The following is a 15,276-nucleotide window of genomic DNA, read 5'->3' as shown; positions in this document are numbered from 1 at the left end:
ACCAATGTCTTGACTTAGCACTAAGCCTATGAAACTTGAAAATCCAAGAAAAGTCTGCTGTAGTATTAACAATAAGACTGATTTTCAACTTACTGAATTGTGCAGATACAAAAGTGCTTAGCATGACAAAATTACCAAAATAAAAACATTTTAAAGGTTATTTGGTTCTAGCAATATTAACTATTCTGGACTTTTGGATAATTTAACATTTGCATTTTAAATTTCATATAAATTTCCTCTTTTTAACAAGTTAAAAAAGCACACAAAAAATAGTTCAAACTATAATCTGTTATTTTTCATCCTGGTTAGCCATCACAAATAACTCAACAAAAGAATGCTTCAATAGTCATCTCTATTAAAATACAATATTTGAATAGATCCCATCATTTCACCCATTATTTGCTATGCCGGATCCTAAAACAGGCTGCCGACAGATTGGACAAGTGCAATTCTCTGAGAGCCATCGGTCAATACAATGAATGTGAAATTCATGCATGCAAGGTAATTGCCTGAGCTTGTTTCCAGTTACATAGTCACTGATACAAACACTACAGATTTTACCTAGTTCACTATCAATACCATTATGCTCATAGTTCCGGGTGGAAAGATTGTCTATCTGCTCTTTGGTTAAACCACGTATTCGATCATCATCATCACCTTCGTTTAGTAAAAAGAAATGAGCAAGGCGAAGAATAGGTAGTGTTCCAGTTTCAACTAAATTGTTTGAATTTCGCAACTGCCTGCCTCCTCTACTGTCACTGTTTTGAGTCTGAGGCTGGGTGGTCTCATTTTCAGCTTGCATTTCAGTGCTGTCTTCTTGGGCTTCCCTGTCTTGAGAGGAACCTTCACTGAGCTGGCTGTTTTCATTAACTGTACCTAAGTTACTCAGTTCTGAATGCATCTCTGGTAAATGCTGACCATTTCTCTGAATCTCTGACTCAGACTCAGCCTCCATTAAAGAACTCAATTCTCCAAACCCAGTCATGATCTGCCTTAAAATAGACCGAAGAGCCACTGAGGATGGCTCAACAAGCTCATTCTCAGAAATCCTCCGAAGAGGAACTGTTATGGTACTAACATAGGTTCGAATACCTGACCGCTCTAAACGAGAAATAGTTCGGCGAAAGCCCCCACTATTGCTTTCAACAGTGACTGTATTTTCTGCTAGCCCTACTCTAGAGCGGGTTCTATTTGCAATGCTATCCCGATCTCTATTTTCTCCAGGACGAATTCTCCTCACTTGAAGATCCAGTGTGATTGTTGGATGTCGTCGTACAGCAGTTGAGGATCTGCTGGATTCTTCTCCTTCTTCTACTGTTATTCTTGACACAAGTCTTGAATTAGAGAATGGGGCACTTACAGTACCTCTGCGTTCTCTATCTTGCTCTACAAAGACCCGAGTTATACCTCTCCTCCTCACAGACCTTCTAATTGTTTGCTGCAAAGGTCTACTTTCCCTTTGGGAATTATGATAAGCAGTGCCACTCTGTCTCTGAATTGGTGAACGGCTTCGACTGCTGAAAGCAGACCGTAATCTTATTGGCTCTAATCTTTGGTTTGTATTTCTCACTGTGACATTAGTTCTAGCTCCATTTTCCCAAATATGTGCTGCTCCAAATCTCTGCCCCTCCCTTTGCCTGAGTTCACTACCACCTGATTGGTTTGTGTGATTACTAAAATTAGCACGCGAAGCACTAGTTCTAGGAATGCCAACTGCCCGCCCAATTCTATTCCTTAACCTTCCCAGTGTTGAAAGTGATCCTTCAACTAAATTCTGCCCCCTTGAACCAAGCCTTGTCCTTGTAATGGTGGAACTATTACCACTGAAATCCATGGAGGTTTGGCTTCTTGTTCGCCTAGCCACAGGACTAGTTGATCTTTCTTGCCTATTGCTAGTACGATCCCTGCTAATATCTGAAAGTGGAATGCCTGAAGAATCTTCTCCATTAATTTCAAATCCTCTATTCTCATGATTTATGTGGATTTCCAGACTAAACCGAAACTCTCCACTGTTTGGGTTTGTTCGACTCACAGCTCTCCAAGTTTGGTTCCCATTTTGTCCACTTCGAGTTGCATTTCCTGTGCGACGAAAGGTGTTCAACCATTCTAGCAGAGAATCTTCATTTGAACTTTCTCGAGGGACTTCTGAGTCTGAAAAGCAAATCAAATCAACTTCAGATCCAACTCCTAAAATCTGTCCTTAGATCTTTTTTAAAAACTTATAAGAAAATTAGTTTGCACTGAAGAACATCTGTGTGTTTTAATGAAAGAAAAATGGCCAAAAAACAGAAACTCTGAACTTCCTAAAAGTATATACTATAAGCATATTATAAAAATAGTAATACTGGGGGTGGGGTTGTGGCTCAGTGGTAGAGCACTTGCCTCACACATGTGAGGCACTGGGTTCTATCCTCAGTACCACATAAAAACAAATAAAATAAAGGTATTGTGTACATCTACAACTAAAAATATTTTTAAAAATAGTATTACTATTTATGTAATTACAAAACTTCAAATACTATTTATTCAAAGTTGGAGAAATTCCCATACCTGCTTTCTGTTTGTGGCAAAATATTCAAATGAGAAATATATCCAATACCAAAAGTGTACATTTAAACTTTTTTACTTCATGTACTAATATTAATAAAATACATTGGCAAACTTTATGTAAAACTCATCCTGTTATCTGTGAAATCTTTCTTTTAAAGCCAACTAAATCAACATTTTTGCAACTAAGTATTTTTGTAGCCTTAGGAATTTTATATCTCAGGAAGTGTCAAAAAACATACATTCAAGAAGAAATCTAGCTTTCCAAACATAATATTAGAACCACATTAGTTGTCTTTATGTGAAACTGGAAGACTGTAGCAAATTACTGAAGTTCTCTATGGATGTATTCTTGTCTATAAATTAGAACTAATAATAGTATCAATCTCATGAGGTTATCATTAGGATAAAATAAGACAATGTATATAAAATGATTAGTATAATACCTGGCATACAAGAAGCACTCAATAAATGTCAGCTGTTATACGTAATAAAATGCATTCTCGGGCTGGGGTTGTGGCTCAGTGGTAGAGCGCTCACCTAGCATACACGAGGCACTGGGTTCGATCCTCAGCACCACATAAATGTAAAATAAAGATATTATGTCCACCTAAAACTAAAAAATAAATATAAAAAATAAAATAATAAAATAAAATGCATTCTCTATTCATTTAGAATGTAAGCTTCATGAAGATGAAGATTTTTTACTTATTTTAGTTACTGTTAAATCCTCAGCCTCCACAATAGTATGTGGTACCAAACTCCTAATTAATATTATTGAATAAATCAATTTAGAAATCATTGTGTCCCAGAGAAGCTTCTTTGACAATAATATAGTCACTGTGCCACACTTACTTTTCCATTTGTTACCAGTAAATTATATAAAGCATAAAACTCAATGAAAAGTATTCTGGCACACATTACCTTTACAGATTTCAACTTTAAAGTTTGTTCTACTAAAAAGTAGCTATTAAATGAGATTTCTTAGGTTTATTTCATTACTTCAGTCTCTTTCATAAACATTTTTTAAATGTTGAAGCTAGAGGTATTAATAAACTGTTGGGACAATAAAATAAGTGGCAATCTTGGGCATATTCTAAAGATGATGAAGTATTTTACATTGAATGAGTATAGTTTTGAATAAAACAATATTAAAATTTCTATCAATGTAGTACTACTTACATATTAAATACAAAGGAGAAAATGGGTTAATATAAAATTTTCATTTTGGTCTGGAAAAGGATGTAAGTAAAGGCAAGCAAACATTAATCATTCTAAATGTTACCTCCTTCTCTGATTAACTAGAATGTGTTAATGACAACATGTGTGGAAGAGGTCGCTAATTATCTACTAACTCTATCCTACTCTTCTTACATTGTAAATACACTGTGAATGGGGCATATGACAGTCTGGCACTTAAGTGCCAGAGAAACTTAGCTGTGGTTGTGACTTAGCATGATCATACAAATGACATCCAGTTTTAGCAGGATACATCTTTCTGCAATAATGGAAACATTCTGTATTTCTGCTGTCCAATACAGAAACCAGTAGCTGGTTTCTATGGGACTACATAGTACAAAATTATGACTGAGGAACTTTATTTTAAATTTCATTTGATTTTAATTAATTTAAACTTAAATAGTCACATGTAGCTAGTTGTTACTGCACTGGATAGCAGAATTATAGAACAACTCAGCTAGCTGTGTGGGTCACAGGAAGATTTGTGGAGCAAAGTTTATCTTCATTCCTTGGGCTATTAGCATAAAAAAGAAACTACTATCTATTAAGCCATTCATTGCATTTTAAGGTTTTTGAATTTGTGGGGTTTTTTTTACTAACTATAACTAACACAATAATTTTGGCATATGTGAAATTACTAACAATGAATACCTCTGGGGAGGGAAGTAAGAAATCAGGGTGTGCTTTTAATTCTATATGCTTGTATTAGTTTTTTTTTTTTCTATCAGAACTTTTTTTTTATAAGAAGTTTTTATATTGTGGCTTAGTGTTTACTCAATAAAACAAAACAAACCAACAAATGAAATGAAAAAAGGTTTCCTAACTCTCAAAATTTCTGTATTATTCTGTACACTAGTTTTTAGAAGCTAAGCTTAGTTACATCACCATAGAAAAGGTAGTGTGTATGTTCTAATATTAAAAAGAACTGTGCTGGTAATTAATTGTATATTATTTGATATATATAAATTGCCTGAAGGCAATCTGTGTAAAACATCTTTTATTAATCTTCTGTCCCATACTGCCTAACCAGTCTTCTCTGCATGTAATACATAAATATTACCTGAATGAGTATCACATTAAAACTGAAAAATATTAAAAATAAACATATTATCCAGGATACAGTATTTTTATTTTGACAACTACTCCAATCAAGCCTGTTATTTATGCAAAGAACTCCACAGTACCTCTGTTATTTGTCCCATTTCTCAAATCAGGCTGTGATGCTAGTTGTTCCTTCACTCCATCTAACCGTTGTTGTAGTTCTTCTGATGTTATTTCTCCTGAAACAATGAAAATTTGCTTTCTAAAAATTTTAAATTACCAGTTTTTATGAAAACTCATGCAGATTAAGACCAATTTTTAGCAACCTCTACAGACAATGTTCTATAAATTGAAAACAGTTAAAATTTTCAACTGACACAAATATATACCAATTTGCTGTGTCTCATTTATTACTATTTTATTAAATTTTTTAAACTAAGATTTAATTTGAATAGTTAGTACTCAATTGATATATATAAGAACCTATAAGCTATAATTAAGTACATTTTTTTCCAGAGTTAAAAAGAAATTAAGAAAGGAGAGGTTCTCTAGAAAAAAACTTCAAGTCTGTTTACTTGAGTGTTACCCCAATACTTCATTATATGGGCTATCAACAATAAACATACAACATATAAATATATAAATTTCAGTTAGTTCATTTGTAAAAAATGTATGGACTTTTGGGGGGTTATCAATCTAGCTGAATACATAAATTATAACACCCCAAATGAGTTAATATTGGATTTTAAATATTTTACTTGCATAAATATTACTTAAAATAAATAGGACTACATATATTTAAATTTTGCATTTGTATAATATGTCCAATATATCCAATAATCTCACCTACTTAAAAATACAGAAGCCACTGATTTTCTACTTTGTTATATTAGAAAGTTCTTAAAACTAACAAAAAATAAATAAAACAGTACACAATGTTTTGGGAGAAGTATAGAGGAGGAAAAAAAAAACCTCTTCTTAGTTTGAAATTCCTCTTTCCAATGATGAAAATGGTGTCTCCTCTTTTACCCATTCCTTACCAGGGGTGCCTAAAAGATTATGATCTCTCATTAGTCGATAATCTTCATCATTGAGTTCATTAATAAATTGATAATAGGCTTCTTCTCTATGGAGACGCTCTTGCTGCCATCTTCTCTCATTTTCACGATGATTATGGTCTTGAGATGAGGTTTCTTCACCACCGTCACCTGATCTGGATCTAGACTGATTCATCCTGAGAGTCCTGGCTTCCTGTTCAAATAATATATACAAAATTCAAGGTGTTAGTTATAGACTACATATAGCCTTGCATTTTAAACTTATAGTTTTTTATTTTTAAATTTTACTCCCTACTCAAATACTTCATTTGCCAAACCTTGCAGAAGGAACTTACATAAAAAATGAAAAACAATTTTTATAAGATAGTACACAACTGAACCTACCACTAAACTAAAGCCATTGTTTAGTCAGACAGAATTTGAGTTCAGCACATATTTCTCATTTCTCATATCTGAATACAAAAGTGATGATTTTTTTATCTCTTTAATTCTCTAAAAAGTTGGTCTAAAAGCCCCATTTATGTTCTAAATATCTGAGAAAAATTCGTGTTAACACACAAATTTTAGGTTTGAACTATGCATGTTCTTTACTTAATAAGCAAAGGCATTTGGGAGGGGTATAGCTTATATTTATTTCGAACAAAGTGTTCCTTCCAAAGTAAGATTCATAAATGTAATATTACTCTCACCATCGTCACTGACATTTGTTGAGGTAAAAATAATTTAGCCTAATGTATCTACTGAACAGACTTGGAGTTGATTTCCCTTTCAAAACTAACAGGAAGACTTTAAAACCAAACAGGAAATAATATACCATGCATAGCTCTGAGGACTGTGAAGAGCGCAACATACCCTCTATTTCCCCATATCCAGTCTCATCCCTCAGCCTGTAATGGTTAGTCCTTGGGATTTTTGAGTGCCAATTAAACTTCCAGGCTTTGCCTAAAAAAAAATGCTATTTTTGGATTACATTTAATGTCATTCCTAAGAAGCTTACTTTTAAACTATAAGGAAATTAAGGGAGAAAACTGTCTCATAAATATTTCATGATTTCTTAAGCATATCAATTTAGTAAATCAGTTATATAAAAGATAGCAGACTCACTTGAAGAAATTTTTAAAAATCCAGATGCCCAGATCTCATCCCCAATTCTTGATTAGAATTTTCCAAGGTAGGGCCTAGGTATATCATTAAGAGCCAATCTGAGTGTTCTGTGCATGAAAAAACTATTCCTTGACAATTACTGCTAGGTCACTAAGGAGTATGTAATGCAGCACCTGACCCAATACAGGCTTAAGCTTAAATGGCTAGGCTGCCAGGGAAACAACTGTTGCAATTCGACCTCTCAAAATGTAGCAGGTATTTATTAATAAGCAAGTTGCTTTAAGTTAGCCTACAAGTCTAAACTGCTGTAAGAGTTAACAACCATCTGATTTCACATGTATCTGTATATTAAATTACAAATTCAAGACTTTTTTTTTTACAGATGTAATGGTTATTACATCATCATCTAAATGAAAAATATGTTAGCACTATACAGTCAAATGCTAATTAACCACTAAAAACTCAGAATTTTCCAGTTCCAGAATTAACAGGATCATAATAGCAAAGAGAGAATGGTAGGTATGGCAATAAGATGAATTTTGTAATGAGCAATTTAAAAAGTTGAAACCTAACATAAAATCAAGCCACACTATTATTATTCAAAACCTAAGAGCTTCTCCTCAAAGATAATATTCTGGTACAATTAACCACAATTAAAGTGAATACCTTATTTTTCTTTCAACATGCTTTTAATATATGCAATGGTATCCATCCTTCAGCTGTTTGTGTCTTTTTTGAGAGCTGCCCATCTGAAGCAATAAAAAGAGAGTTGAATTATTCAGTAAGTTGTCCCTATGAAGGCCAGGAACACCTGGTAGTTATCTCCCAACTCTGCACAAAGCTAAAGCAAATTCTCCAGTGGATTTTGTTATACAATCATCTAGAAAATTGGATCCCCATACAATTAGGTCATAAAAAAAATCTCTCTCAAGGCCCTTTTTGCCCCACAATAAAATTTAGGCCTAGATTCCTACACTGTCACTGCTCCAGGGATTAGTCTCCTCCTCTCTCAAAGGCCTTCCTTCCTATCACGTTCCCATTCAGAGACAGCCAGGGTTAAGTGACTGCAGTTTACTTCTAAGCCTTCACTTTCTTTCCACCCCCACCCTCAGTCCCGCTACTGGTTCTTTTCCTGGCCGTTGCGATGGAAGCTCGCGCCAGGGGACCGTCTCCACTAGAATAAACAAACTGGGCTCCGGGGCCCAACCAACCTCTTCTCAACCAAGCCTCCAGTAACGCTTCCCTTAGCGACCTAGATTCCCACAGGGAAGCAGGTGACAGACGGTGCATCTGAACCAATCACCAGCTAGAGAAGTTCATTGACAGACCATTAACCAATCGGGGAATAGGTGGGTGGCCCCAAGAATGGCCTGCTTTCCGCGGCGTCTCCAGGAAGTAGTGGTGGAATCCAGAGTATTCCCCCAAGCCCACCTTTCTACGAACTGGACGGCCGGTCTCCGGCCCAGAGAAAAATTTGCAGTGGGTGGCTGTCTTCTCGAGAGTCAGAGGCCGTGGCTGGGAGCGGGAGGGACTGCCGCCGCGCCTCCAGAGGCCTTTGTGCTCTCTAATCGTCCACTGAGAGACGCCGGAAGTACGTCCCGCAGCTCGGGGTCGTCCAGCCGAAGGGGAAAATATGAAGAACGGTCGGTTTCAAGTCTTCTCACAGTCTCCCACCACCAGGCTGCTCACTCAGCGGAAGGGAGCAGCTCAGCTGCCGGGCCGCACGCAGCTCGCCGGTGCGTCTAGAAAGTGTGTCCGGCGGGAGCCAACGTGCCTACGTACTGCGTTCCGCCTTTAACGCCGTTGTCACGGGACGTCTTTCCGAGTCCGAATACCCGGCTGCTCTGCGCTCGTGGCAGCGGGAGTAGCGCAAATACACAGCCTTCTTTTCACATTTGGGAAGTAACAGCCCTTCCTTTGGGCTTTGATGTCACTTATTTGCTGAGCTTGGCAAGAAAGTTGCAACCAACCATCTGTTCCTATTTCATTACTGTCCGGGGGTAATGTACTATATAACCATCCTGGACCTTTCCCTGATTGCTCTCTAGGACCTGGAAATTACAAATCCTAATAAATTCTAAAGTGTTTGTATTTGGACTTTGTTTTGAAACTTCCTACATTCTTCTGTCTCCACCGCCGCCCCCGCCTCCAAGATGTGACACTTGCCAAATTTACCATTAGTTAAGATCCTGACTAGGTCTCTGCCCAGGCTAGTATAGGGCCCATTCCTGACACCCCCACTATCCAATTACTTAATCACTTGACTGTGCTCACACTGCTGTTATTCGTCATTCTTTCATTCGGTTCATTATTACTTTAGCTTTTGGGGAACTACAATGTCCCCATCATTATTCTGGATCCCTGGGTAACAAGAAGCAATTCTTAACATTAGGGAGCTATCATTGTAATAGGGGTAAATGGACAAGTTTTTTTTTCTTCTTCTTCTTTTAATCAGCATATTGATGTAGATAACAACAAAAAAAAATGTATAGGTAAAGCAACCTACGAGGCTCTTCAAGATTTCTCTGCTGTATACTCCTACCAATGATATCTTGGCACTCCCCAACTACTTGAAGTTCCTCAATAAGACATAGGAACTATTGAACAACCCCCTACCTTTTACCTAACTAATTTCCTCCATCTCCCAGAACTCAGCTCAAACCTCATCTTTAAAGAAATTTTCCTGATATGCCAGAAGTGTTCCCTTCACCTCACTCTAGCGCAATAGCCACACAAAAGCTTATGTTCCTTTTGTGAGCTCCCCACCCCATCTCCATGCCTCTCTCCCTCTCCCTACTCCACACTCTCTCTGTCTCTCTTTCTTCTCTCTATAGGAGAAAACGCAGGCCATCATTCATGCTAGACAAGAGCTCTGCCACTGAGCTACACCCCCAACCCTGTAAATATTTCTTTTAAAGCATTGACATTTATTTAACAAATACCGAGTCTTACTATATATTAGTGCTGGTGAAAACAGCAGTAAATCAGACAAAAATATCCTCCTGGAACAAGGTCTTTGCCCCTTTTTTCAACGGAAAAAGACAGCCATTGAGCAAGTACTTAGAGTGATTTCTTTTTAATTTATAGGTCTTTTCCACCTAGAACCCAAGCTCCTTAAAGATAAACAAATTATTTTACTTATTTTTATAGTTCCAAAACTTAGCATGGCACCTGGCAGATAGTCTCCTCACCTACTGGGTATATAAGCAGAGAAAAATACAACAGAATTAATGAATGTTAATCCTGTGAGTGAACCATGTGATATATCCAAAATTGGCAAAAATCATTTTAAATATGAGTTTTAGAGCATGCAGTACTTCATCAAGTGCAAGTACTTTTTAAATGTTAAATGGAAAAGACTCTCCTAAAAGCCAAGAAGTGCAAAAATATGGTCAAGTGATTTATCAGATAGGAAGCTACATGTTTTGGAGAGTAGAGTCAGGCAATAAGTAATTTGAATTCAACACTTTGTTTCCATTTTTGTAGCCTGAAACAGTGTGACTACCAAAGAGAACTAGAAGGAAAGTTGGCATAGAGACATGAATCATTTGGATGCCTATTTCCAGGTCTCAAAACCTGCTAAAACCTCTAATCTTAATAATCTCAGTTTACTGGATTAGTATCTGGCCTTTTTAGTGTGTATATATCTCAATTCAAGGATTTTTTGGCAGGGGTACTGGAGGTTGAACTCGGGGGTGCTTTACTCAGGGGCGCTTTACCACTGAGCTATATTCCCAGACCCATTTATTTATTTTGAGATAAGGTCTCTTTAAGTTGCTTAAGGCCCTGATAAATTTCTGAGGCTAACCTCAAACTTGTAGTCCTCCTGCCTCAACCTCCTGAGTTGCTGGGATTATAGGTGTGTACTCTACACACAGCTAATTACACAACTTAATAATTACAAATAAAGAGATGTAAAAGAAATAAAACCATAAAATTAAAGGATTCTGTGTATATTTGGTATAATATGTATGATGCTTAAGAGATTTGAGTTCATAGAATAACAGTCTTGATTAAAACTTAAAATGCAATATTTAGACTTCTAAGTTTAAGTTGAAATCTTAGTGTATGGATGGCATCAGAAAAGCTGAAATAAATCTAGGCTCTTATTAAATTTTATTGTTAATTTAGAAATTATTTTTAAGGGATTCAGGAAAGAGTTAAACCAATATTTGGACAAGATGAAATATTGTAAAATACAAATACAGTGTAAAATTTTTGAAGATGGTTAGTTATGTGAATAAAATTGAGAGTTAATGAAACAAATTCCAAATTATTATGAAAGTTTATTATACATGTTAATATAAATAATAAGAGCTGTAAAATAAGTGTAAAGGCTAAAATATAACTAGGGCATTGAATCTGGAACCCAAATATCTAATTAGTTCATTAGCAGTTATCCCAATTTCTTCTCCTCTCCTCTGACCCCTGCACCTGGTAATTACTAATCTACCTTCAGTCTTTGGCTTTTCCTATTCTGAACATTTCAAACAAATAGAATTATGCACTATGTGGTCTTTTGTGTCTGGCTTCTTTTACTTAGTAGAAGGTTTTTAAGGGTCATATTATAGCATGTCTCAGTACTTTGTTGCTCAAGGAAAACTTCTAAATAGTCATTTTAAGTATATAAAACCATCCTCAAAGACACCCCTGATAACTAGGGTCTTCTTTAGTTCAGAGACTCTTTTGGGTCAGGTTGTTTAGAAACAGGGACCAAGTTTAAGTTTCTTGTTTAAGTGTTTCAATGGGGGGGGGGCTCTCTGGAAAAGGAGAGTGAGGGAGCAAGAATGGTAAGGAAGACAGGGATACAAGAATGGGATTCCATTTATCCTCCATAAGTCAACACTTTGTGTTGCCCATGAAGTTCAGCTTTTTGTACCTGCATACCAGTCTGTCTCTGGGTGAGAAGCAGGAGGAGATCATCAAAGCCTCATGGTTGAGGTGGCTCCTGTTTTAGTCAAAGGAAATTCTCTAGAGAAGGAGCCAGCTGAAACTGTTATTTAACACTCACAGCAACTGGAATAAAGATGCACAGGTGTATAAAGTAGATTTGGACATGGTGCAAAAAACATTCACTTTGGTTCACTATATTTCTTAGATCACTTCTCACATTATTTACTCCATCAAGAAATTTTTCCAGAATTCTTATTAATTACAATGGCTAGGAAACTTTTTACAAGAGTAGAGTAACAAGATGAGCAGAAGTCACCACTGCTGCAATTGGTCCCAAGGCCATCACTGATACTCATCATTTCCCTCTTCCACCACCCTTTCTAGATTCCCTTCTACCTCAGCTAGCCCTTCTGCTGTCATGGGTGTCTTGTCGGACAGATTGAACAAGGCACTCACCTTCAAGGAGAATAAGACCCTGTTTATCATGCTTTCAGGTTGTGGTTGCTGTACTTTTCCATTTATATTTACAACTGTACATGGAAATACCAAGAAATGCATATGGGGGATCTCTTCTAATTACCCAATATAATCCTCTCTGTCCAACTTATGAAGCAAGAGCCTCTGCATCCTTCTGGTCATTTTCTTGTTGGCCATCTGGCATTAAGAACCCACGATCGGATGTGTAACCGATGTGATTCTGCAATCTGTATTTGGGGTAAAAATGGGAGTTCGTAACCCACTTGAATCTAATGTATGAAATATGATATGTCAAGAGCTTTGTAATGTTTTGAACAACCAATAAAAAAAAAGAACCCACGATCACCAGAGAGGAGCCGTAGCCCTAAGTGTAATGGGACGCTCACTGTGTCCTCGGATGGAAGCATTCCACCTCTGAGTATCAGGACCTCTAGGCTAGTAAAGCCTAGAGTTGCCGGCAGGAAACACAAGGATCCAAATGCATCACTGGGAGTGATGGTAAGCAAGCCACTCCTATTTTTTTTCCTGTAAGGGCTCATTTGTTCTACCAACCAGGGACATAGCACTGTATAATGGCCATTGATCTAAGGAGTTCAAACGTGAAGTGCTATTTCCAAGGTGAAGTCTCAGCTATGCCTTTAACAGGCCATTTCTTTAGTCTGTCAATTTGATAGTTTCCAAATGGTGTAGAATGTCCAGTAGATCCTCTGGTCAAGTATCTGTCAGCATACCTTCTTGCTGGAAAGAGAGTTCCTTAGTGTGAAATTCTGTGTCAGAATTTCAAACATTTGGGATAGTGGTGCTGGATAAAGCACTATAGACAGAAAAGGCAACCCCACACATGTCGAACCCATTCATGATGAAATGTTACTCTTTTCCAGTTTGGAAGGGGCCCAATGTAATTGATATGTCACCCAATAGCTGTTTGGTCTCTTTGAGAGACCAGTGTTGGCCTCTGCTGATGACAGGTTAGATATGGAATAGAAGCAGCTGCTATATCAGCTTTGGAGTGAGTCCAAACTGTTGGGCCCACACATAGCCTCCATCTTTACCACCATGGATACTCTAGCCATAAGTCCATGTGCAAGAACTAAGTTAGCAGTAACACAGGCTGCTTGACAACTACTGGTTTAGTCATTTTGTCTACTTAATTAATTAATGTTCCTTCTGCATAGGAATTACCTAATGGACATTATGTGCTATAAAATATTCTCACACTATGTGCCCCCTCCCTAGTATTCTCATCTGTCCCTCCCATAGTATTCTCCACCTTTCCCAATCTTTATTCTTCCAGACTCCTGACAAACATCTGTCACTATCCATGAGTATGTTCTTACCTTGGCCACTTCTGCCTAAATACACTGCCTGAAGCTCTGTCATGACTAAATACACTGCCTGAAGCTCTGACAACTAAAAAGATTTCCCATCTGAATCTCAAAACCATCCCTGAGTGGAGCAACAGAGGAACAGCAGATATTTTCAGCTTTCATCTCTTCCAAACAGAACCATTCATGAACAAAGCATGATTTTTAAAAATTTCTTTGTCAACTGGTCATAGGGAACCACCCCTGAGACCATAGCTATGAGTTCAGAGAGAAGCATTGGCATAACAGTGATAGATGATTTGGGACCCTCAACCACCAGTTTGTGTCTACTCACTCGTATTCTCTGAACCTGTTTGAACCTAATTGCAGACATATTAGATTCCTTGCAGTAGATTGCTACTGCAACTGCCTAACCTTATGACAGAATAAATCTGAGAGTAGCTAATTTGTGATTTCTTGGTGTCTAGTAGTTACTTGATATCCTATGGCTAGATTCTCAGTTTTTACTAGGGCCCAGAATCATGACAAGAGTAATAGTTCTGTATAACAGATGGCATGGCCTTGCTTCAGAACCCTGTGGTCTATACAGTGACTCACCTATTAGGGCTTGCTGGGAGTACCAATGACATCTTTCTCTAGTACCGTGGGATCTGCTGACTCATATGGTCCAAATGATAGGTCTGCTTGTACCAAAGGATATACCTACTACAGAGCCCTTTATTGCCCTGAGATTCACTAAAAGCTAGTAACTTTTTCAAGTCAGCTAATAAATGTGTTGCGAAGCAGTGTGAATATGCTGTCTTCAAAACCCAAGGAGGCCTACCATATATGCTCCTTTTTTTCCTTTGTGATAGGAAGTCAAGGTACAAGACTTTGTCTTGTACTTTAGAGGGGATGTTCCAAAATGCTCCAGATTATTGGACCATTAGAAACTTTCCCAATGTGACAACCTCCTGAATCTTGGTAACTTTATGTCCCACTCTCTAGAGCATCTTACTAAGTTGTACAAAGTAGTTTTCAATTTTGGCTCCTAAGTTTTAATTAACATGATGTCATCCATATAGCAGACCGATGTAATGTTCTGCTGGATGTCCAGGTTTTTCAAGTCCCTTTGGATTGTATTACAAGAGAGAGAGCAGAATAATTAACATTGCCCTGGGGCAAATGTATACCATATCCATGCCATGTGGGTGCAACCTGTTTCTGATCCTCGTTCCTGATAGTTAAACCAAATAACACGTTGAAATCTCACTCTCACACAAATTTGTCCATTTGAGAAATTTGTGATTTTTACACTTTCTTTTTAAGTTTTTAAATGGATATATAACTTACATACAAAAGTGAAGGTTTATCATTTATCAGTTACTTAAACATACTCCCAAGCTACCACCATCTCAATACACAGAACATTTTCAGCATTCTAGAAAGTTCCAGGCTGGTAAATACTCTCCAGTGATAACTACCACTATGACATATCACTGTAGATTATTTTTGCCTGCTTTTGCACTTCATAAAAATGTAATTATTTGTCTGCATTTTGTTCATTTTAATTGTTGTATAGTGTTCCACTCTTCCATAATTATTTGCCAATT

General features: G+C 37.1%; 1 protein-coding gene across 6 annotated transcripts in view; it reads right to left on the bottom strand.

Moving 5' to 3' along the window:
- Nucleotides 1–9,045, bottom strand: part of RNF6 (ring finger protein 6) — a 47,069-nt gene extending 38,024 nt beyond the window's left edge. Inside the window, exons 1-6 of one of the 6 annotated variants that reach the window (XM_081295351.1) lie at nucleotides 8,421–9,043; nucleotides 7,656–7,738; nucleotides 5,868–6,078; nucleotides 4,971–5,066; nucleotides 2,033–2,151; nucleotides 1,073–1,334 (exon numbers count right to left, since the gene is read on the bottom strand). In XM_081295351.1, coding sequence (XP_081151477.1) covers nucleotides 1,212–1,334; nucleotides 2,033–2,151; nucleotides 4,971–5,066; nucleotides 5,868–6,060 — 531 coding nt within the window. In that variant the 5' untranslated portion in view covers nucleotides 6,061–6,078; nucleotides 7,656–7,738; nucleotides 8,421–9,043 and the 3' untranslated portion in view covers nucleotides 1,073–1,211. Of the gene's footprint in view, nucleotides 1–160; nucleotides 2,152–4,970; nucleotides 5,067–5,867; nucleotides 6,079–7,655; nucleotides 7,739–8,200; nucleotides 8,399–8,420 lie in introns of those variants that run through there. The other 5 variants (XM_081295352.1, XM_081295353.1, XM_081295354.1 and 2 more) reach the window with 5 other exon arrangements.
- Nucleotides 9,046–15,276: the final 6,231 nt, after the last annotated feature.

The sequence above is a fragment of the Spermophilus citellus genome (genome assembly GCF_964194105.1).
Source record: "Spermophilus citellus genome assembly, chromosome: 1".
Classification (NCBI taxonomy): domain Eukaryota; kingdom Metazoa; phylum Chordata; class Mammalia; order Rodentia; family Sciuridae; genus Spermophilus; species Spermophilus citellus.
This window is presented reverse-complemented; position numbering and strand designations above follow the sequence as displayed.